This window comes from Nomia melanderi, chromosome 9, assembly GCF_051020985.1.
Source record: "Nomia melanderi isolate GNS246 chromosome 9, iyNomMela1, whole genome shotgun sequence".
Lineage (NCBI taxonomy): Eukaryota > Metazoa > Arthropoda > Insecta > Hymenoptera > Halictidae > Nomia > Nomia melanderi.
In genome coordinates this window covers 16,877,919-16,902,205 of record NC_135007.1, presented here as the reverse complement: position 1 = coordinate 16,902,205, position 24,287 = coordinate 16,877,919, and the positions used below count along the sequence as shown (strand labels likewise).

Below are 24,287 nucleotides of genomic sequence, written 5' to 3'. Positions count from 1 at the left end.
ACTCGGCCTGCGACCTTTCCCACGCGTATTTCAAATTGCAGTCCTAGAAAATCCCGTGATTGCGCATTGTTCTGTGCTCCGTAATTTTACCGTATCTACGATATTTTCTGATCTATGTAAAGTTTCATGGAATCATATTTTTAGTTATTCAAGAGTTTCTAGATCAGAAATCTCTTTTTATAGCTTCTCAATAGGTAGCATAATCATTTCGGAAGCCAAAACATTGATTTTCTCAATTCTTCTTTTCTAAACTTAATCGCATTGGCTTCCGAGCGACTCATTTATTATTTCATCGAGAATTCCTTTCGACTGACTGCAAGCATTGCGAAATAAATAGGAGCACACGGCTTTTCAAGTTAATTCCGAATGAAAAAGATGCTCGAAGAATAGACGATTCTTTACGAAAGATCTCGATTCCGTCGAACGCATCCCCTAAATCATCTTTTCCGCCATTGTTCCCGGGATCAGCGTCATTTCCCGAAGGGCGTATTGCCGCGAAAGCTTCGATAAATGCGACAGTGCTCTTTCAACGGTTGAAGTTTCCACGTTTGATCCCTGCCGGTGGCTTCCACGCCGAACCCACCCCCCGGCCTCCGCTTCCATTTCGGATGCCTGAAGTCACACTCAGTTTCGAAAATACACGAAACACTGAATCGCGGTGCAGTTTACTTTGGAGCGCTGCCAGCTCAAAAAAGTACAATGTTGTCGCGTCCGTGCAGTCAGGTTTGCGCGAAGATCGCGCCGAGACGGCCAACGAAAACATCCGAGCGACTAGATTCCTCGTTTAGCCTGTCTCCCGAGATTGCCAGAATTAGCGAGTGCGATTCCATCTTCCGCCAATTCGTTATGCAAACGTTCAGTTCAACGGTAGAACTACCGAGCACTTGAACCGTCTTTTGAACATTCCTTTATGAAAGCTACAAGCGTGAATTTATTGACCTCAATGGGCTTATATTTCAGTTTAGGTGTTGCTACACCAGCTTCTTTAATCGTTTCTAAAAGAATCGTCTGTACCTTTGCAGCAATTCTAAAAGAAGAAATTAGCGATCGATCATTTTTGCCCACCTGGTAGTTCTAGCGTTAAGAAACTTCATTCCAACTACTGAAAGAAACGCTTCTCCAAGAACTCAGGGTATAAATTGATTCCACGGCGCATGAATTCGAATCGAAGCCGATGGAAATCTCAACGCGAGCACCCTTATAATTCCCACGAAACTATGAAGCTATTAACCCTTAGCACTCCAGATGGTTTTGTAATTTATCAGCAACTGCAGCTAATTTTTATGGTATTATTTCGATGAAACTTAAGATGAATAAAATTTGTAGATAAAAATGTCTTCAAATCTACCGAAGGGATGAGTCGAAGAGGCGATTTGGCGCTCGAGAGAGCGTGTACACGTGTAAACGGAAGATTCCTATGGTAAGAAGGGTTAAGGTGATCCTTAAGGGCCGAGGCCTCCACGTTCTATCGTTTTAATCCCATTCGCCGCATCCGCACCGGAGAACACGGTGGTTCATCCGGCGAGACAAAAGCTTTATCGCCGTGGAACACTAACTTTCTCTCTCCCTCTCCGTTGCCGCGTCTCTTTCGCTCTGGACAGCGCTCGATGCGCCCGGAAATGACGTTACCGCGGCGCGGCGCTCGTTATTAATGGAAATTCAATTTCTATTTGATTAGCGAGCATCCGCAGGGTGGATACCGAACGACGCGGAGGATCTTCGATCCCTGGCCGCAAGGAAATCGAGATCCGAACCGGACGTTGCTCGCAGCGATTTGCACGCGTCTGTTGCGATACTGTTAAAGGTCTGTCCACGGATTTCGCGAGAAACGACCGTCGAATTTCACTGAAACCGTTTTGTAGTTCCTTAAAGATATCTTAGTGTTTTGTACTTTAATCGTTTGCGTGCCACGGAATTTTCAAAAACCTGGTCGAAAAGTTCTAATCAACGCAATGCGTTTCTTTCGTTTCTATTCAGAAACTGAATGATGCTTTTATATTTGTATACAGATTCTAAACAGCAAGAAGAGAAGCAAGTTTCAAAATTTCATTATCGCATCTTGGTGTATTTTACGAGTTTTGTAACCATCGTTCCACATTTTACCAATCACAGAATGTTCGTCTGCTTCAAGTTCTAGTGTTCGGAGAACACGAGATTATTTCGGATTTAAAGAGTTTCGAAGCACTCTAAAATCCGCTCGTGACAGGTCAAGTTAACGCACGCTATTAGTATTAACAAACGAGCCGCGAAATATTTGTCAAGGCCCCCTCGCGCGTGTCACAGCGGCAGAATTGCACGTCGAGGTTCCCCGACGTTATTAATCCAACGAAAAACACGGGAACAATTTTTCACCGCGACGCGGCCGCCAGTTTCGGCCGCGTTTCCAACCGCGATCTCCCCGGTCCGGTTTTGTTTTTCGCGAGCGGCCGCCGTGAATTTCTCCCGATTGTTCCCGGCGCCCGCGCCAGAGGCGGCCGGCCATCCCCGATATAGCGGCACTTTGCAAAAATTTCCATTACTCTTCCCCCTTTGTTTTTCATGCAAATATTTGGCCGATCGATCGGGAAAGCGCTCGCGTGCCGATCGAGGCTCGCCCCGTCTTCCTTCGCGGACTCTAACAAATTACTCGCGCGTTTCTATCGCTTCTTGCGCGATCGTTTCGCCGAGCGAATTCGGACTAATGTTAAAACGCAAGGGAACGTTCCACCGTCGAACGATTGTCGCAGAGAAATCCTTGTTTCCGTCGTTTCCGGATACAATTGAATGATACCTTGAACATAATTTGATCACCCGTGATAGGTTGAAATCGAAGAGTGCGCAGTGCAAGAGAGTTCAAGCATTCATTTTAATCTGAACTCAGAAAGACCCTCGCCTGAACTTCTCATCGTTTCAAAGCTTTCACGGAGAACTCGCTTATTCCAAATAAATCTCGCGCACGTACAACACTGCGTCGCAGGATCCAAGGACCTCGAGAACAACTTCTCATGGAAAATTGCTGCGTTATTCACAGCGGAACCAGCACTCGCGACATATTCGTCGTTCCTTGAGAGCAACAAAGAATAAAGTGTCCTCGTTACTCACTCCCGGAGAACATCCCCCGTATCTCACCGGAAACCGTCGAATACCACCGAAATCTCCGAGCGCAGGGATTAACGATTCCTCCCAGCAACCCCGATGATCCTCAGATCAAAATCCCCGAACGAATCGCGTCCAGTTACCGAGCAGTCCCAGCGTTAATCAAAGAAGATCAGGCTCTCGCGTCGCAAAACGAAAAATCGGAGACCGCCGGAGAGGGTTTCCCGGGAGTTCGAGGAAAATTTCTTGCCGGAGTCGGTCCAAACTCGATTCCGCGCTCGTAATTCGTACGGCGTCCCCTAACGACCGCCTCTTGCGGCCGGCCGCGTTTCCGGCTTGCGGTTTGCGAGTTCCCGACCGCTTTGGACCGCCGCTCTCCGAGGAGGCGGCTCGCCCGCGACTTTTTTCTCCCCGGTGCAACGCGGATGCACCGGTAACGCGAAACAGATGGCCGGAAGGGGCGAGATGCGCCGATTATTTTTGCACCGACGGTTTTACTGCCGCGCCGCGACTGCACGCTTCTTCCGCGCGCGACGGCTAACGAGACGGTAAGCGTGCCGGCGAATTCGCGAGGCAACGAGGCGCGGTACGCGCCATTGGTGCGCTCGGGCCTCCATCTTTGTCCGTTGTTCCCGGCGGACGAGGACGAAGCGGGACGGGGCCGAGATCGACCGGCTCGCGGGGAATTGCTGCGTTCGACGTGGCGCAACGATGCGAGGCCGGAATAAGAGTAACGCGTTTTTCGCGGTGGAAATGGCGTGCCGGGTGAAAGAAACGGTAACTGAAATAACAATCCCGGCGAATGGATTAAACGCGCCGGATGAAAGGGGCTCGAGCGGCAGCGGGCGAAACAAAGACGAAATTGAAATAACGTTTCGTCATCGATGGGAATGTGGATGGGAGTCCGGCTGGGACGAATGGAATGGAAACGGGGGTGAATGGTGGACGAACGAAAGTGGACGCGGGAAGAGGGAGTTGAGCGAGCGAGTCGAGGGAAATGATTATTGCGAGCGTCTATTGTTGAACCCCTTAGAGTTCGAGTAGATTGTACACGTTCGACTCGCTTCTTTTCTTAAAGGTCATTTTTGTTTGTTTATATCTAATCAGTGTCAGCAGTCAGCAGTCGGTAGTATTACAGAAATGAGTCCTAAGATCGTTACAACTCAATTAGATCGAGCTTCCACAGCTCTAAGGTTCCCAAAGACTCGAGTTCTACAGAACTGCGACCTCGACTTGTCGCATGAAGAATGTCTATCTGTTAATCATTCTGTATAGTTATACGTCGAAACGATCTTCAATGGAATGAGACTATCGACGCGTTCAAGCCGGGAACTTTATAACGGAAATATCCCGACGTGCGTGGCACGTGTTCCCAGCGCGAGAGGTTAAGGTTAAGCCTCGTTGCATCGGGAACTCGAGCGTTTCGCAACGCGTCCGATAACGACGAGTTCCCTCCTCCGTTCAGCGTGAGATAATTAATAAAGAAGAAGCGGCTCGAATCGATAAAGCCGCGAAAGAAATCTCGCGGCGAGGGGTTAATATTCATCGGCATGTAGATTCGGCTCTGGAGAGCTGGATGGGCCGGGACACGCAAAAACTGATGAGGCTGCATCGATCCCTCCGGGGAACAGGGAGCCTCCGAAAAAGCTAATACAGCGGGGAAGTTCGTTCCAGCCCTCCGGAACGAAGTTCGGAAAGTCCTCGACGACAAACAACGGTAACGGGAAGTTCGGCACGGCCGGGGGAGGGAACTCTATTTGCTTATTCCAGGGCCGGCGTGAATGAACGAAGAAAGACCCGGGGTGAGCTGTTCCGATAATAAACGTCGTTACTGGCCGAACGTCGATAACTTTATTAATACCCGCGGCGCGCGACCGGCGCGGAATCGAGTCGCAGACGCGACCGACCCGTCTCTTCCTACCAGCGATTCCTGTTTCCTTGCAATTCTTGTATTATATTGCGATATGAACCTCTTGCGTTGGAAAGTCACCAAAATTGCCATCTTACAAACATAGTCTAGTCGCATTAACACTAGGTTCACGAGCATTTATTGTACACTTCATTCTATTATTGCTAAAAGAATTGATGCTCGTTTATTTAGATTATGGAAACTGGAGATTTGATAGTAGGCAATTGAGATAATGTCAGTGTGATCGATCAAAATCGTCGTAAACATTTACAAAGTAATATTTCTAAAATCCAATATGCGTCAGTTTAACGCGTTCCGTAATCCTAATGTTAACACTAGAACTACCGAGCATTTAATACGATTAGTATGCAATTCCCATAAAAATTGTAACAATAGATTATTCTCAGTTTCTTCAGACATTCATTATAGTATTCGAATGAAGCTATTTTCAAAATCATCTATCAATCTAGTGTTCCCTGTTCTTCGATGTTCAAGTAACAACTGGAAGTTCTACCTTGTTTAGAGAAGTCGGTAGACGTTAGAAAAACGGATTTTCTTTCCCAGAAAATAGCCTCCGACAAGGGACTATTGTTCTCGAACGGTTTAGCCTAGTTCGCTCTCGCCGGAGAACTTGCTCAGACTTCGGAGCACGGGAGCAGCTCTGCCTCGATAAATACTCCCCAGCGGACCCAGCTGAATAATCTATAACGAGGGACCGCCGCGATTCGCTTATTATCTTAACGCAACGTCGACGAAGCTCCATATTTGTCTCGTAAGCTTCGAGGAAGCCGCTGCTCTAGTAGTGGGAAAAAGAATCTGCCTCGATAACTGCTCGTCGACGGACCGGACCGAGTATCTTACAATCAGGGACTACTTCTTTCGAAATTTCGCAACTGCACCTGCTCTCTTATCAAAATTTTCAATGAATTCCAACGAATAATCCTAACACTTGACGCTTTGACTACTGTCATCGCCCGAACGTGCTCAGAAAACTTGAATACATTGTTCTTACTCTATTACATTCGCCTATGGACGCTCAAAATGATTCCTCGAAAAACTTTTCGGTGTATTCTCAACTAAATTCAAAGGGTTAAGCTACGGGGATCCAGAAAATCGAATTTCTGGTGGCAAAGCTCGAATCGTTCGAAATCAGCGTTGGCCTATGGATGCTCAAAATGATTCCTCGAAAAGTTTCTCGCTGTATTCTCAAGTAAATTCAAAGGGTTTAAGCTATAGGGATCCAGAAAATCGGATTTCTGGTGGCAGAGCTCGAATCGTTCGAAACCAGCGGTTGAATCTCAACGCTGCAAATATTATTGCTTCATTATTCACGCGCCGATGTTCCTTCTAAGCCTAGAGGCACAGTCAAGCGAACTCTGGCAGTAACCATTCGGATCACAGTACCAAAGCACCGTCGAAACAGCAAGACACGCGGCAGCGTAGCAACGAACGATCGGATCGAAGGTAAAAACTCGTTGCATTCGGATCATCGATCGGCGCGGGTTCGTTCATCGAGCGCGATTCGAATCAGCATTCGCTCGGCGAGGCCTCGATCGAGGACCGTTGAATATTCACGGTGTGAATCATTAAAATGCGCGGCGAGTCGCGCGCTCGGTACGCGAGCTCGCGCGCGCGGAGCTGACCTAACGGCCGTGTTCGGCCTGTCCCCGTAATTATGCGACACCGTTTGAATTTGTTAACGAGTCGGTTTCATTATCGCGCTCGTTAAGGCCCGGCCTGTTATTGTCCTCGCGAGAGGTGCGCTCCAGACGGGCCGGCGCTCCCTGTCACAAATTGATTCTAATTGAACACAATTTAACGGGGAAATTAACGCGGCCGCGGCCCGCGACGCGACGCGGCGCGACGCGACGCCGTCGAACGGATTACGCTTTCGCCGGAGCCTCTCGGGTCACGCCGCCGGAATACCAGTCGAACTAGGAACTGCTGTTGATTCACGATAGAAACACCCAGTGATTAGTCATTTGTTCGTTATTCCTTCTAGAACTCCGTCGAGTATCTGTACTCGAGATTTTGAGCGTCTTCTGCTGTAAGTCTCTGAATGCAGAGGTTCATTTTATAGTTTCTCGCGTTATCTTTCGGTATTCGTAGAATAATTATTGTGAAATAATTATTACGAAGTAATGTAGAACCACGAAGTATTAGTAATGAGAGAGACGTCGAAGGGATCGTTTCTAGGCAGTTCTGGCAATAGAGCCAATGACAGGGTAGAGAACACTAAGTCCTCGGATTTTCCGTTTGAAACGGATGTGCCGGATGATTGTTAAGCCTGACGCAATGTCGGAAGGTAGAATCTTCCGTACATTGTTGATTGCGAACGTAATCGTAGACGACAGAGAGAATGTACAGGATAAACAAGCTTCTGATCTGGATCTCTGTAAATCCTTCGGATGTCCCCGGACGTTTTAAAAACGGAGGTAAATCCGGGGAAATCCGGGCCAATGGCGGACGTGATCGGAACGCGTCGTTATTGGAGCAACACCGTCGGGGACGGCACGCGTGATCCGCGAAGGTTCGAACGAAATAATCGGCGGGCGCAGGGACGAGCGTTTCAAGGAGAAAACACGGCCGTAAGAAGGAAAGTTCGGGGCGAGCGAGGAGAAAACTCGTTTAAACTTTAATCGTGTTAATGGACGGAATCCGGAGTTCCATTCGCGAATGCGAATTTCGGGGGAAGTTCGGCCCGGGAGATCGATAGAGAGACAGAAGGGGCGGTCGCTTAAAAGGAGACCGTCAACGTTTATTCTTAACTCGATGAAATCCTCGGCGAAGAAGTCGTTCCTCGCCCGGGCACAGAAAGTCGCGACAAAGAAACGGATTTGCATGAGGATCCGGAGTCGGGAGGGTTGCGAGTATCGAGTCGACGTTCGGCGATCGGCGAAATATGTCGAACTGCTGCGACCGATGAGCGTTGAGCAGATAAGTTTATTGACGGACGCCTGTCGATCAAGAGAACTGATAGGTTTAATGATGTATAGTATAGTTCATCTTACTCTTCGAGAAAATGGTCACTTATTTAGATCTTGGAAGCTTGAGATTTAGAAATAGACAATATATACGTCCCTGTAATTGCATCAACCAAACTCGAGGTAAATATTTACCAAACATTTACAAAATTTTATGAAATTTTCATTTTTCTATGGAGACTCCAACAGTATTGAGATTTCTATCGATTTGCAATTCAGTTTGCCTATCGCTGGATCAATTTCTGTAGTAATTTCTCAGGCCATCCATTTTAATAATTGATAAAGAAGCAATCAGGAGTACTGTTAACCTTTGCACTCGAAAGTTTTTCACTAGAAATATTCAATATTCTTCGATGAGATACAGACGATGTTTGAAACTAATTAACGAGGAAACATATATAAATTAATAGTCCGTATATTGATGCATCATACGAAGCTTAACATTATCTATAAGACTTTATAATTTTGCAAATGAAATCAGTGACTGAGAATCGCCTCCCGAGTGCAAAGGGTTAATAACGAGTAATGTAGTACGGAACGCGTTACGAATTCTATGCATCGTATCACCGATTCAACGGAGAAGCCGGCTCCGCCGAGTGAAACGAAACTTATTTACGTATCAGTCCGCCAAACAGAGTCGCGGAATCACACGGCGTCGACGACTGCGCGGGGATCGGGGAGGGGAAGGTGGTTCAACGAGTTTCGGGATAGACGAGCGTAATTTATCGCTTAATTAAGCCCGAAAACGCTAGGAATCGCTCGAGCGACGATCGAGCGCTCGCCGAGGCGTGGTAGGCTCGCCGGGAACCCCGAACTTTCGGCTAATTGCAGCGCGAGCGCCGGCGACGATATAAATTTCCCGTCGGGCGGCCTTATTTTTGCACAGCCGCGCCGCGCGGCTTTCCCTATTTTTCCGTTCGAAGCCGGCTCGCGCGGCCGCGCGCCACGCGACGCGTTACGTTGCTAACTTCCTTATTGATTTTCCCTGTCGCCGGAGGTGTAAGTTCGAGTTTCGAAGGAGGCCATTGCGTTCCCGCGAGTTCCCGGGAAAATAAGAACGACGAATCGATGCCCGGCAATTTATCGCGGCGACCATTTTAGACCCTCGACCGACCGCGGTCGCGACGACTCTCCGTAGGCGCGTCGCCCTCGGTGATCTTTGAAGGGGACGGTGGAAGGAGAATGATCTTAGATCTTCCGGTATCGATTTCTGGCGAACTCTCAGGAAAATTCATGTTTCACCCTTTGCACTCCAGGAGTTTTCTAGCATAATTAGCTAATATACTTTCCGACGAATTATAGTGAATCTTGAGACTAACTTAACGGGGAATCGTTAATTAACCCTTGCAATCTAGCTTCAATGTTAATGTAATTCCGAAGGGAATTGATTGAATGACAATTTCAAACGATCGATTTCGTCAATGTGACGAAACACGGTACCTTTCTACTCGCGCGTACAAGTCCTGCGATGAAACTGAAGCCAGCGAATGATTCGCTGCGTGCTCTGTCCGGTCTAAATTAGATATATTTCATGAACGTATTAATTACTTTGCAGATGGACAAACAGTGCCGACGCTATGCGAGCTCGCGGCGCGTTGCGTGGCTTCGCACATACCGTTCGAGCTCGTGGAACACGTCTACCCGCCCGTTCCCGAGCAGCTCCAGCTCAGGATAGCGTTCTGGAGCTTCCCGGACAACGAGGAGGACATCAGGCTCTATTCGTGCCTGGCCAATGGGAACGCGGAAGAGTTTCAAAAGGGCGAGTACTTCTTTCGGCAGAGGAGCGTCAAGGACACCCTGCAGATCGGTGAGTCGGATCATCTAATCGTCGGTCTACTTACCAATCGCTAAGTTCTAGTGAACCTGACAATGAAACACTCGAAGTTTCCACAGGGAAATCTCTAACAGTCGAATCAACTACTCGGTAGTTATCGTTAACCGAAGTAAAATAATTCGATTAATAAACAACCTGAATTCGGTGTCCTTTATTTACACTTTGATCCTCGCAGCTCTTAATAGAATCTGAGATTATGGAAAAATGGCAATATGTGGGGATAAAATTACCGATCAGATTATTAGACGCTAAGCCACAATGGCTAAGGAATCGGGGCTAAAACGATTCGATTGAGAAACAACCTGAATTCGGTGTCCTTATTTACACCTTGATCCTCGCAGCTCTTAGCAGGATCTTTGAGATTGTAGAAAAATGGCACTATGTAGAGATAAAATTACCGATCACATTATTAGACGTTAGGAGGCCACAATGGCGGAGAGACCGGGAATTCGCGAGTCGTCGGAAAGTTGGCCATCTTTCTCCGCGACGGTCGCAGCCAGACGTTGCGCTAAGTCGGCGAGCCCGAGGCGTAAACCGGACGGCGCGGGAAGCGGCGGGGACAGAGATAATTGGAAACCTGACCCTGACGTTTCCCGATCGTCGAACGATGTCGCGGGGTCCTCCGTCCGTCTCTCTGCGAGCCGACGCTGAAATGAGTTTAATGCCGGATCGATGCGAGAGGAAACGAGCGGAAACGGTGCCGCGGGGGAGGGAGCTTTCGGATCAATTAGCTGGAGAATCGAGCGTCTACGGAATTCCAGTTTCCTTATATTCTTCGTCCTTTCGTTGTCCGCGAAAGCGAAAGGCAACCGCGCCGGAGAGAAAGGAGGACGAAGCAGAGCCTTTGATCAATTATTCTCTATTTGCTTTTCATCTCGCGGCTCACTTTTCGAACGTCCGCGGGCCAGCGAGGCTCGTTTATTTACACGAGTGGAAAATAGTTCGATAGGCCTCTGTGAGTACGGGATTCAATGTACCACTGTTTGACGGTCTAATCGGTAATTAGTACGTCTCATTTGAACCGTGTTCGTGCAATTATTCCTGCGCTTGTCGAGAAACGAAGAAATGTTTCTAACGAGCGTTCTATGGTATCGAGTTGTTATGTACAATTTAAACTCTTATGTACAATTGAAAAGGTATTAGTACGCTTCATAAAATCTGTTAATTGCGTACCGGTAACGAGAAATCTCGGTTTTATATAAAGACACTTAGCTATGCAACTTCGCTAATTACCACAGCATTTAAAAAAATATTAAATTTGATTTGAATCGATTATCTATTTGAAATATATTACATAACAACATGATATCTGAGTTTTTCTATGTATAGTCTCGAAAGTTTTTCACTTGAAATATTCAATACTTTCCAATCAGATGTAGACAAGATTCTTTAAAATGAATTTATCAAGAAGTCATACATAAATTAGGGAACAAAGCTGTTTCCTTTCAATATTTCACGTATTGCTGCAGTATACAAAGTTAAATGATAATACTACGGCCATCGATTTTCCGCATGTTTCTCATTCGAAACATTTCTATGCAATAACGGCAGGAGCGCACTCGAGTCGGGCACACCGTGCAGTCCCCCTGAATGGAACAATTTTCTGCCCCTGCAGGAGCGCCGCGGAATTTAATCCTTGATTTCATTGTTCGACCAAGACGATCCTCGGACGGCTCATTTTCCGAGAGCTAATTTACGCGGAAGGGGCCTGGCGCCTTCCGCCCCTGAACGTTTGTCGGCCGCCTCGAGCCGTTGTTTCTTAATGTACGCGGAATTGCGTCTTTATCCGTTCCGAGCAACCTCTGTTCCGGCTCAGATTCCGCTCTGAACTTTCGATCCACCTCTCGAATTGTTCTGTGGCGATGCTTCTTTGGAATATCTCAGACGAGACGAATGGCGCTTGAATATTTCAGAACCTCAGTGCTTCCGGGATCAACCCTTTGCCTCGCCCGCCTCAGATTTCAGCTCTGAATCATACGTGAAAGGTGCCATTTCGAGTGCCGTTAATTGCTGGGCGACTAGCTTCGATTCTGAACGATACTGGGGAGAAACCGGTCTGAAGTTTGTTTGAATTCCCAGTTATGCAGTCTACTTTCGTGGGCTACTTACCTTCGGCGTATCATTGAACAAATGGGAACGTCTAATCGAAAAACGCAACGTCTAATCGTAATCTTGTTTCGTTCTGAAATTTGTAAGCACCAACGAAACCTAACTAAACGAAGCCACGACCTGTTGGAAAGAGTCAAAGAAATTGTCGCTGAGGAAATGAAAACGCGTTAACACGTTCGCTGCCACAGTCCCATGGAAGCGTAGCTTAAAAATGACTAGAAACCAATTACAATTCCTAAGACGACTGACGTCGAAAACTGTTCGATACCCTAACCACTATCAAACAGCGTAAATTAAGAATCACGGTAGCAAATGATTGACAACTCCTTTTCGTCTCTGCTACAAATAACATGGCGACGTTCTCCATAGCAGTGGACGCGTTAACACTAGGTTTACGGTCATTTATCGTACAGTTTATTCTATTGTTCCTTGGGAAGTCGATATTCGTTCACTTAGATTTTGGAAATTGTAGATATAAAAATAGACAACTAGGATTCATATTCGTGTAATTGGCTCAAAGAAAACCGATCGAAACATTAACCAAATAATGTTTATAAACTTCAATCTGCGTCGAATTGACGCGTTCCGTAAACCTAGTGTTATGAACTGACGGTGCTGTTTCCCCAGGCTTCCACCTGAGCGCGAGCGTGAACTCGCGCGAGCAGGGCATGATGAACGGCGTCAGGTCACAGTTCAACGTCGCGGTGACGTTCGATCGGCGGAAGATCACGACCTGCACCTGCACGTGCCCGTCGAAGGCCTATTGGTGCGCCCATGTGGTCGCCGTATGTCTTCACAGGATACACATGGTAAGTGGAAATCGGCCCGACGAACTTCCATCGACGTTCGTCCTCGGAACGACATTCGACACCGCGATCGGGAACCACTGTCCCGGAATAAAATGTTCAGTAACGAAAATTCACGTTCGTTTGGTGCACAGCCCACGCAGGTATGCCTGAGAGCTCCGGTCAGCGAGTCCCTGTCGCGTCTGCACCGCGACCAGCTGCAGAAGTTCGCGCAGTATCTGATCAGCGAGCTGCCGCAGCAGATTCTGCCCACGGCGCAGCGCCTCCTCGACGAGCTGCTGTCGGTGCAGCCGAGCACCATCAACAGCTACTGCGGCGCGCCCGACCCGACCGCGGGGCCCTCGGCGCACGACCAGACGTCCTGGTACCTGGACGAGAAGACCCTGCACGACAACATCCAGAAGATCCTCATCAAGTTCTGCGTGCCCGCTCCGATAGTCTTCAGGTGGCTAACCTTTCTTTATAGGATCGGGGACCTAACCCGATTCCTTTGACTTGGCTCGCGAGAATTCGTTCCTCGGATGTGGAGGTTCCTCCGGAAGATCACGCTACCAGCGTTTATTACAGTCACAAATTATATTTTTCAATAGATCTAAACGCAATAGAAAAATGAAGCTGAAACGAGGCATTTAGTTCCTGAATGTAACGTAGTTTAGCTTTTCTAATAACAGTATCTGTAGGATTCATGAATAGAAAAATGAAGCTGATACGAGGCATTGAGTTCCTAAATGTAATGTAGTTTAGCATTTCTAGTAACAGTATCTGTAGGATTCACGAATAGAAAAATGAAGCTGAAACGAGGCATTGAGTTCCTAAATGTAATATAGTTTAGCATTTCGAATAACAGTATATATAGGATTCATTTTGATTATGTGGAATGGATTATGACTGAAATATGCGACGCTGGTAGCGAATACCGCGATGCTCACGGTATTCCTTTGCGTCAGAATGTTTCATTCAGTTCAATGTTTTACTGCGTTTTCAATTATAAGGCTATCCTACCAGACTAGAGTTCAACGGGATTAAACAGAAACCAGAAACAGAAACTTGTTCGGTCGAGTTATCGAAGCTCACTCGATTCCCAGCGACGGTCCGCCAGTGGACCACGGTGTTTCCATTTCATTCGACTCGTGGACATGTTCCGGCGCGTTTTACACATTTGAAAGCATAATAACGCTTGGTTTTCAGCGATGTAAATTACCTTAGCACGACCGCGCCGCCGGCAACCGCGGAGTGGTCCTCGCTGCTGCGACCCCTGCGCGGCCGTGAACCGGAAGGCATGTGGAACCTCCTGTCGATCGTGCGCGAGATGTTCAAACGCACCGATCGCAACGCGATACCGTTGCTGGAGATCATCACCGAGGAGTGCATGGCCTGCGAGCAGATCCTCGTCTGGTGGTTCAACACGAAGGTAGCGTTGCTGAACGGGACCGGGTACGGCGGGAAGAACAACATGAACAGCAACGTGCACGCGTCCCAGCACGCCTGCTCGTCCCTCTGCGACGAGATCGTCGTGCTATGGAGACTGGCCGCGTTGAATCCCGGACTGTCCCCCGCCGAGAGAGAAATGCTTCATAATCGGTTCACAGCCTGGCACATGAAGATCATCGATAAGGTGAGGGCGCCTCGTCTTATTTTTCCTTTTGCCTCTTTGAAACGTATAAAAGCTCCAAGAGATAAAGATGAATTATGTATCAATTGCTTAGTTAATAGAAAATAGGGAAACCACGCGCTGATCGTTTGTTGTTCGAGTAATTAAATCATTTGAACTGGTCGACTCGCTTGGAAGCTAATGCGGTTAAGTCGATGTTCATTCACTTTTGAGTTATTCAAGGATTCACTCTTCGTTACTATATCAGAAAGCCCTACTTACAGCTTCTGAAATGATTGTACAACATATTCAAATGATTGCACAATAATTTCAGAAGCTGATACACGAATTTTCTCAGTTCTTCTCTGGACTTAGTCGGCGTTAGTCGGAGAACAAGATTGATCGGGTCGTTGAATTTTGCTTACTTGTTGGTACCAGGTGAGGAAGAGCCGGGGCAATTCGGTGACGCACAATTCACACAACAGGAACAACAGCGGCGGCCACAAGGACTCGCTGAAGAACGATCTGGCGGTTTTCACCGGGTTCAAATCAGCCCTGGAGGCCTGCTATCTGGATTGGGAGGAGTACACGTTGCCGGGTATCACCTACACCGCCGGAAGCAATCCCATGTATCATTGTCCGTTTACCTGCTTCCGGCACGTCGGAGATTCTAGGAGCGAGGTTAATCAGGTTAATACGCAGCCCCATTCACCGCGATCGAATCACGGAAACCGTGATCCTTGCGATCAGCACGCTGCAGTCCTTTTATCGCAATGCAGCTTCGAGATGCAAGGATGTCCCCTAGTTCAGATTAACACCGGGTTCACGGATATTTATCGTACAAAATATTTTGTCTTCAACACATCGAGCGCCGGCCCTGCGATAATGCGAGATTTTTACTCTATTCAGATATGCGTAACACAAATCGAAAATAAAATTTACAAATTCCCCGTTTTCTTCCGCAAGTTAGAAACTTTGGTTTAATCGACGTTTAAAAATGTGTCAATATAATCACCTACACTCGCGTTTTTAGTAGCCGAAATTTAGCCGGCGTTCGGTGTGTTAAAATTGATCTTCACCCATCCCCTTTTTGCCAATTACAGTTTGAGAAACAAATTATTAGATTACTCCTGTGGTTGCATCGATCCGAATCGGTGCAAGTGTGTTCCGTGAACCCAGCGTTAAACGTATCGAGAAACTCCCCTACGAGAATTGCTCGAAACTCGTCAAGACGAACGCGCGGCGGTCGTTAATCGGGCGAAATTGAATACGCGAGGATTCGCGCGCGCCGCCTGAATGGATTTAAATATTCCAAGGGCCAACTGGGCGAGAGTTGCGTTCCGGCGTGAATGTTTGAAAGCGCGCGTAGGAGTATTTCCCAGGTGGGCCGAGCTGTTCCGGAGGCTGAACGGGCGGGGGTTGTTTTCCAGGTGAACTCGAGCGCGGCCGTGTTGAATTGTCAGCCGCCGGTCTCGCATCATCACGGGAGACGCATGGAATTCAGCTACATGGACCGGAAGCGGTTAAACCCGCGGAACTTCACGAGCCTGTGTCTGCGGAACGGCGGCGGAGATGGGAACCGGAGCAGCGTCAGTTCCGAGGGTTTCTGCGAGAACGAGACCGACATACCCGATATATCCGAGCCTCAAGTGGTGCTCGTCAGACGATGTTGCGCTCATCTAAACAATTGCGGGGACACGGACTCACAGGTGCTTTCCAGTCGGCGCGCTCGCATTGTCCGACGCCTCTGCTGCTTATTAGACACGCGTCGCATTCTGCTTCGATAATGCTGTCGATACAGTTTTTATGTCTTCCTTTTCATTAACCTGTTACAACGGTACTTACAGCGTCCTTTTGAACGGTGCGCCATTATAGCGCAATTGTCTGTCGTAGTTGTACATTATGGTCTAATCTAACGTCGACAGTGGAAAATATCAGTCTCGAGTATCAAATGATATTACATGTATAGAGGTTCAGCTTCGCGGTTAGTCCCGCTGTAGGGAAAAGGTTAAACATCGCGTTTATCTAATTACGGGACAGTTAGTAGCGAAGGTCCCGAGTTATCAGAGGTTTCGAGGAACTTTGTTAGCTGTGATAGGATGAACGAAGGAATTCTAACCGATCGATGTCGACCGTTTCAGGAGGGTGGTGGCAGCGAGTCGTCGTCCAACAGTAACGAAAGCCTGAAGAACGCTCAAGATTCGGACAAGCACCGCTCAAACGCCTCGTCCGAGACCCATAGTGATAGTAGTGATAGTAGTAATAACAAAGCTGCCACGGACATGAAGCGCAACAGGGTGAACCACGAGCACCGCGAGAAATCGCGCGCCGCTCTGCCGAAGGGCAGCGGTTCGAAGGACAAGCAGGAGTCCGACCAGGAGAAGGACCCGTCCAGGAGACCGTCCAAGGACGAGAGCTCGTCGTCGAGCAGCGACAGTCCATCCTGCGACGAATATCACGTTTACTACTACGACCCCAAAGCCGTGGCCAGCACCAACGGCACCTCCGGCAAGGACTTCAACAAGGACTCCCAGAATTCCGGCACACCGAGCGCGAGCACTATTCTGGGCAACCTGATGAAGACCGAGGACCCATGGGATATACTCTTCGCCAGGGCAGAGGGGCTCTACGCGCACGGACACACGCGGGAAGCTTGCATTCTGGGCGTGCAGCTTGGGGAAGAGCTGCTGGCGAACCCTCCGAATCTCATGATCAACGAACCTCCTGTGCCTGTCAAGGGGAAGAAGAAGAAGGTAGTAGTTTTGGTGCTTTCACGGCCTGGAGTGTTGGCTGTGTCCACTAGGAATTTTTTCTCAACGTTTCGCCAGCATTGCAGCTGGCTTCGTCGCCAATTATTTTAAGGGAAAAAATTCCCAGTGGACACGGCTCTCCCGAAAGCCAGAAATGAATGTAAGAAGGTAGCTAGAACGCTGGATGGTTCACTTGAAACGATATCTCTACTCTAAAGTTGCACGATAGACACGTTGAATGCTGTGTATAGTTCACTCAATTAAATGGTCGTTTGAAAACATTTCTATATTCTAAATTAACTAGGATATTTTAGTAGTCTACACCGTCGTTGGAACATGTGATGACCTGTTTCAGCAACAAGTAAACCCGGCGTCTCATCAGCTCACGTGCCTTGCGTCGGCTACTTTGGCAAAGTGCTGCTTCCTCTGCACGGTGCTAGCAGAGAATCCCGAGTATCACAACCTGGCGTTCAGAGTCGGTTTGTTCGGCTTGGAGATGGCTAGGCCGCCGGCTAACACTAAGCCTCTTGAGGTAATTGTTCATTCCTATGGAAGTGTTGCGAGGTATTCTTCTGGAGATAATGATCCTCATGTTATTCATTGCTGCAGGTTAAATTGGCTCATCAGGAGAGCGAACTGGTAACTCTTCTGAAGAGGATCCCGCTAGGTCCAACCGAGCTAGCCATGGTCCAACAGAGAGCCGAGCAACTTAGGGACGGTGTGCTGCGGTCCAGAGGTCACGCGTTGCTTCCCATTATGTTGGCCAGTTTCATATTCGACGCCCTGACATCAAGTACGAATCGCTTTTCTTCATTCTCTTCTCACTGGATTCTTATCGCTAGACTGAGGATTTTGCGTACCGAATAGATTGCGTAGTATCGTTTACATTACCGTCGGTGGGTTTCTGTAAGTTACTCTATAAACATCTATGATCGCATGGAGGTCCGCAGTCCGCTTATATTTTAGGTGACAAGGGGGTTGGTCGGGATTTAAGTTGCACGGTTGAAATTAGGGCAGAAACGATAATTCTTTCAGACAAGAGAGAGTTAAAGTTTGAATATTAAAGGCAGAGAATAAAAAATTGTGGAATGATTCGCAGGAGTAAAACACCTGCCCACAGACGTTGACGAGAACCTCGGATTCGACGCGGCCGTCACCGCTCTGGGGCTGAAAGCGAACGTAAGCGAAGCCGATCATCCGCTTCTTTGCGAAGGCACGAGACGCCAAAGGTAGCTCGTCGATTCTGTCTTATTCTATCGATTGTTCCTCGGCACGGTAACCCGACTGAATGTATCATTTCTACAGAGGAGACTTGGCCATCACATTGCTGGTCCACTACAAGTCCGAGCCCGCGAAGGTGGCCAGAATCATGAACAAACTGTTGGACCGGGACGTTCATCAGTTGATCAAGACGCCAATTCTGCCGAAGTATTACACCTCGAACAACCGACCCACCAAGAGCGAGGTAGACCACGTGAATTTTTTATAGTCGAAGCTGACGTTATTTTAAAATTCTCAACGAGGGTTTGCCGTTGCAGATGGTCAGCTATCTTCACGACGAAGAATGCTCCTCTCCGCTCACTGGAACGGACGCTGGTAACGGCGAGAACGTTATCAGCAACAGCAGCAGACCGCACAGTAGCACCAGCGCGGAACTAGAAACTGGAATGAGTGCGTTCACAGTGCAACCGCAGATTGTCCAGCAAACTGTGCCTACCAGGACGAAGGAGACAAGGTTTACAACCTCTTTAAACTCTCGTCCTATAACTGTCGTTAAAGTCAATTTTGCTTGCCAGAATTGTGTAATCCATTAGTGACTATTGATTGAGCTACTGGTCAAATTGGTTCGTTCATTCGTTTCAGATACAAAAATAAAAGGGTCTATCCATCCATTCCTAACCAGCCGTCCGAAGCCGGCGCTCATTTCATGTGCGAACTGGCGAAGACGGTTCTGATGAAGGCTGGGGGCAACAGTTCGACGTCGCTGTTCACGCAAGCGTCCACCAGCCAGAATCATCACGGGCCGCACAAGGCTCTGCACATGTGCGCGTTCCAGCTCGGCCTGTACGCTCTTGGACTGCACAATTGCGTGACGCCGAACTGGCTCAGCCGCACATATTCGAGCGACGTCTCTTGGATCACGGGTCAGGCGATGGAGATTGGCGCGCCGGCGATCTGGTTCCTTATCGAGAGCTGGGAGGGACACCTAACGCCACCGGAAGCCGTCAGCATAGCGGACAAGTCATCGAGGGGTAGCGATCCGAATATGGTCAGAGCAGCCGCGGAACTCGCGTTGTCCTGTCTGCCGCACGCCCACGCGTTGAATCCAAATGAGGTTCAAAGAGCCATTTTACAGGCAAGTTTGGTTCGCTGGTTTATTCTTGATCGCGGTGAGACTCAGCGATGATGTCACTTTATTATTAGTAACATACCAATAAATCTTGAACGCTCAAGCAAAAATTCAAAGAGAGATCTCATTGCAGTGTAAGGAACAAAGCGAAACGATGTTGGAGATGGCTTGCATCACCGTGGAAAACACCGCTAAAGGCGGCGGTGTTTATCCGGAAGTGCTTTTTCAGGTCGCCAAGTATTGGTACGAACTATATCTGAGGGTAAGTGAGTCGTACCAGAATATGCATCAGGAATAATTGTACGGTTTCATTATAATTAATCGTCCACTGGAATGCGCAGCACACGCCTGGCGGTGAGCAGCAGGACGACATGCCGCCACATGACCCTCTACAGTTAGACTTGAACGGTTTGTTCATGGTGGAGCCTGGTCCACCGGTGGACATGTCGAATGGTCAGATGATGCCTGGACCCACGCAGGCTGTCGTCGTGACCAGCACTCAGCCACCTCCTCAGCCGTACCCTACTCATCCAACCATAACCACGTTGGCACCTTTAGGTAACTTCGTTTCCCCTGGTCCCCGAGGGAACATCTCGTAACCGAGTGACTTACTCTCTTGATTTCTGGTCACAGGGGTTGGCATGCCGTACGCAATGGGCCCCTACAGTTTCGTACACCCTCACCACTCCATCACAACCTTTGGCGGGCCGATGCCCTCGCACAGGGTAACTCTGCCGCCAGCACCGTCGCACATGCAGATGTACCACGCTGCGTTCCCGTCTCATCCCGGCCACCCGCAGCATCCCCAGCATCCGCACCACCCGACGCAGTCCGCGCAGCCGCAGTCGCTACCACAGTACTACACACCGCAACCACCGCCACCACCGGGAACTCATCATCTGTTCACTATGCAGCAGCCCATGCCGGTCAATGTGAGTATCCCGAAGGATGATCCTCCGTTAGCTGCGCCAGAGGATTCGAAATTGGGCTTGTTGGCTTTTAGGTACAGGCAGGAGTGACCGGGTCCATTCCTGGACAGAACAATATGCCTGGCTCAGCGCTGGTCCAAGCACAGCCTATGATATCCACTGTGAGGACACAGCCGCAGGTAATTGGCTGGACCTGTTTCTGATATCAGTGCGTAGATTCGTAGCTATGAAACCATTCACGTATCGAGTCGTCTCGTTTGTTCGCCATAGGTTCACAGGCAGACTCAAACATTCAGCCCCTACCAGCTCCGAGCCCTCGTCTCAGCGTATCGCGTGGGTATGCTAGCCTTGGAGACTCTAGCTCGCAGAGTGCACGACGACAGACCGCAGGCGAAATACGCGCGGAATCCTCCATACGGGGAGGACGTGAAGTGGCTGTTGAGAGTGTCGAAGCGTCTCGGCACGCAGTACCTCCACCAGCTTTGCATCTGTACCGTGAACAGCATCGTTAGCCCGTTCGTCCTCCACGACGTCGTACTGGAGGCGGCGCAGTACCTAGCTAGAAGCAATCCGGCGCTTGTGATCCACCACTTGAGATCTGCCCTGCTGGCCCCTCTCGTTCACAAGTGTCAACAGATGTCAGTCCTTTTCTCTTTTTCACGCAGGTCCATTTGAATAAAGATAATATCACTCGCTTCTCTATTCGGATCGCAGGTACATTCAGTGCATGCACCAGAAACTGTATCATCTGGTGGTCGGCGACTACGAGGAGTTCGCGAACGTCGTGTGCGCGGCTAGGGCAGCGTTTCATATCACTCCGGAAGGACATGCTCAGTTCAAGGAGTGGCTACAGTCTATCAAAAGGTAACGAATACTCCGTTTGAAGAATAGTGTGAAGTAATTCGGAAACTGGAATAAATTGTCAGCGACGAACGGCGAAACTGAGAGATGTCTTTGTCCTTGCAGATCTCAGTCTTGCAACAAAGAACTGTGGGCGCAGATCAACGCGGCGCTGCAACAGAATGGCAAATGACACAGAGCGGAGCCAGGCGTGACGTGGCTCAGCTCGCTCCCGCCACCACCACCTCCACCGCCTCTACCACCACCCCCGCCGGCGACCCTAGTTCTCCAACATCAGCATCCCTGTCATTCTCATCCGCAGAGCATCGTGTGCGTTCACAGGCTGGCCAACCTCGACAAGCTGGATCAGGATCATCACAACGACGCCGCGCATCGCCGGCACGCGGCGGCCGTCGTCCCGTCATCGTCATCGTCGGCAGCGACGTCGACGACCACGAACGAGCACCGGACCATCGTCAGGGCCAGGGATCAGGGCCGATAATCGCGTTTCCAATTTCTTCTGGGTAGCGGAAGTGGAAGGAACAGGGGACCGATCCCAACCAGCAGCCACCGCAGGAGCATAACTCTGACTTTAGTTCATTAACGTGTCCGAAAGAAAGAAAAAAAAAAGGGAAAAGAGAAAATACGACTCACCGTTGTAACTGTAATTAAGCGAATGTGTGAATGGCAAGGGGGATAAAGAATGAAAACGATGAAAAAAAAAAGAAATAAACACGAAAGAAAACAAGTTAAAAAACGGGCAAACCGAGGAAAAGATACGTCGTCGGGGTTTCACTGTTCCCGCGATTCGACGGGTCGTCCGCCGACAGTTTTCCGGGACGATCGACGAGAGAAGCGATTATAAATGAATAGTATATGTATCGTAGACGCGTCGTTGCGTACGTCGACCGCTGATGGCACCATCTTCTTTTCTTTTTCGCATAATAGTTAAAACAGAGTAAATGAAAGAAAACGAGAAATGAGTTAAACGGCCAAAAAAAAAAAAGAAACAAAGGTAAACCGTCACGTGTACACACGTGTACAACGGGGAAAAGAAACGAAGGGAATGGAAAATAGAGAAAAAAAAGAAAGACAGAGAACGAAGGAAGAAGAAGAAGAGGAAAAGGGAAGAATCGAACGCGGGGGGGAAAGGAAACAGAAAGTGATATATTATTATGAATGTTGAACGGAATCGATAAATCAAAATTTATTAAGGTTTCTCTCCGGAACTGCGCTCGCGCGCGCCGGTTCACCGTCTCACAATAGATTCACCGTACACACACTTTTAAACAGACACACGTGAATATAAATACACACACACAGACACATACAAACACACACTCAGAGAGGACAGTAACGGACACGAACGAACACACTCTGGTAAAAGAAAAAAAAAAATGGAACACTTGGAAAAATGGGAGGAATCACGGTTGGTTCACGGAACACACGCGGAAATCGTTTCTGTTTTTAGTTAAGGACATGGAAACACACGTGTTTAGCCGCGGTTAGATAGGAAATTTTTATTTTTCATTCACGATAGATAGGATGAATTCTTGCGTCTTATTTTATATTTGTAAACAAGGTAAACAAATTTTAAATATCGATAACGAACGTCTATTTATATAAACGACGATATAAGGTCAGATCCATACGAATAAGTAATAATTTCTTAATATTCTCGTGGTCGACGAAACAAACTTTTTTATAGTAAAAGTGAAGCAAAAGAATCGATTTTTACTTTTTCCCTTCACCCGACTAAAAGAGTAAAAAAAAAAAACTGAAAATAAGAGGAAGAGAAAGAAAGGAAAAAAAAAATACGAACGGCGACCGACCTCACATCCGAGACCACTTTTCTCCCCTCTCTCTCTCGTTTACTTTTGCTATCGATTATACAACTTTATTTTCCTAATCAGATTTTTTTTTGTCTTCTTTACTTCCATTAATCTCTTTATTATTATTATTATTATTATTATTATTATTATATTATTATAATTATCATTAAATCGTAGGCGTATATTATACACGTTCGCAAACAATATTCTCTCGTTTCTTGTCATCACCGACAATCCGTAAACGAAATGATCTCTGTAATTTTTAAATTAAAATAATTTGAAATATAAATAAAGCAAAATTATATAGCTGATGTTACACCTTCGAACTTGAGCCACCCGCCCACGTTAGCGTCCTCCCAGCGACGAATTGGAAACGTTCGAGGCGAGATAATCAGTTGATCTACCCTTTCTCTCACCCCGTGCATTCAAATACGTTCACTTCTATTCTTATCGTTTCATTCGTTTCTATTTGTTCGATCGGTTCGGTGCCTTTCACCAAAAAGCAAACGAAAGACACGTGTTTGGTTCGCCTTATTTTTATTTCAAATCCTTGATTCATTTAACAAGAGGAAAGTGTTCAGACGGCACTCTTTATTTCCATCCCTCAATCAGACATTCCGCTAGGGACAGATCGAATGTGAACTATGGATGATCCCGAAAGATCGGTGGCTCGAAATGTCGCGAGAATTTTCGAACATACGAGCGTCAGCGAAAGTTTGTGGTCCGGGGTCACGAGGTTCATCGCGCGATAATTCGGAGGCAATATTACGTCGATCGATGAGAACACGGGGTTAATGATGCTCAGAGAAATTCGCGATCGGCCTGCGGATTTTCGTGCGAGCTCGAGTTTCCAGGGACGCAACGGAGCATCTAGAATCTAGATAGAAAATGGTTTTTCTAAACTCTCCGCAACGTTGCGTTCCGAAACGTTCCACGAACGCGTGAAAATCCGCCGTCCGCTCGCGACGTTAAGATTTTGCGTTTCGACAGCCCGATATCATGAGTTCGTGTTTCATTGATATAAAATTTCTGGAAAGTTCGCGCTGCTCGTTTCGAATAGTGTCAGTGCGACCGGACGTACCGTGTTTCTAGAGAGTAAGGTGGAAGAACGCGGCGAATGTCGCCGTGTATCCGTCAAATAGCACTGCCACTAACTAACAATACCGCGACGACGGTCATGGCAAGAGCAATATTACACGTAAAACGCGTTCCGACGAAGTTGAGGCTCGAGACACTGTCAACTCGAACGTCCCCATCGAAAGAAACAAATAGACGAAC

General features: G+C 48.0%; 1 protein-coding gene across 1 annotated transcript in view; it reads left to right on the top strand.

The window, feature by feature from the left end:
• The window catches only part of Dora (zinc finger SWIM domain-containing dorado), a gene marked incomplete at its 5' end in the record, with an annotated part of 96,467 nt that extends 73,147 nt beyond the window's left edge, over nt 1-23,320 (top strand). The window contains 20 exons of the mRNA XM_076371077.1: nt 9,524-9,775; nt 12,539-12,720; nt 12,852-13,162; nt 13,906-14,332; nt 14,747-14,998; nt 15,739-16,017; nt 16,450-17,061; nt 17,414-17,590; nt 17,668-17,851; nt 18,158-18,287; nt 18,364-18,523; nt 18,597-18,793; nt 18,922-19,414; nt 19,542-19,670; nt 19,750-19,966; nt 20,042-20,340; nt 20,412-20,516; nt 20,608-20,975; nt 21,052-21,201; nt 21,304-23,320. Of these exons, the coding sequence (XP_076227192.1) occupies nt 9,524-9,775; nt 12,539-12,720; nt 12,852-13,162; nt 13,906-14,332; nt 14,747-14,998; nt 15,739-16,017; nt 16,450-17,061; nt 17,414-17,590; nt 17,668-17,851; nt 18,158-18,287; nt 18,364-18,523; nt 18,597-18,793; nt 18,922-19,414; nt 19,542-19,670; nt 19,750-19,966; nt 20,042-20,340; nt 20,412-20,516; nt 20,608-20,975; nt 21,052-21,201; nt 21,304-21,370 (4,991 nt within the window). The remainder of the gene's footprint in view (nt 1-9,523; nt 9,776-12,538; nt 12,721-12,851; nt 13,163-13,905; nt 14,333-14,746; nt 14,999-15,738; nt 16,018-16,449; nt 17,062-17,413; nt 17,591-17,667; nt 17,852-18,157; nt 18,288-18,363; nt 18,524-18,596; nt 18,794-18,921; nt 19,415-19,541; nt 19,671-19,749; nt 19,967-20,041; nt 20,341-20,411; nt 20,517-20,607; nt 20,976-21,051; nt 21,202-21,303) is intronic.
• Between the last annotated feature and the right edge of the window lie 967 nt (nt 23,321-24,287).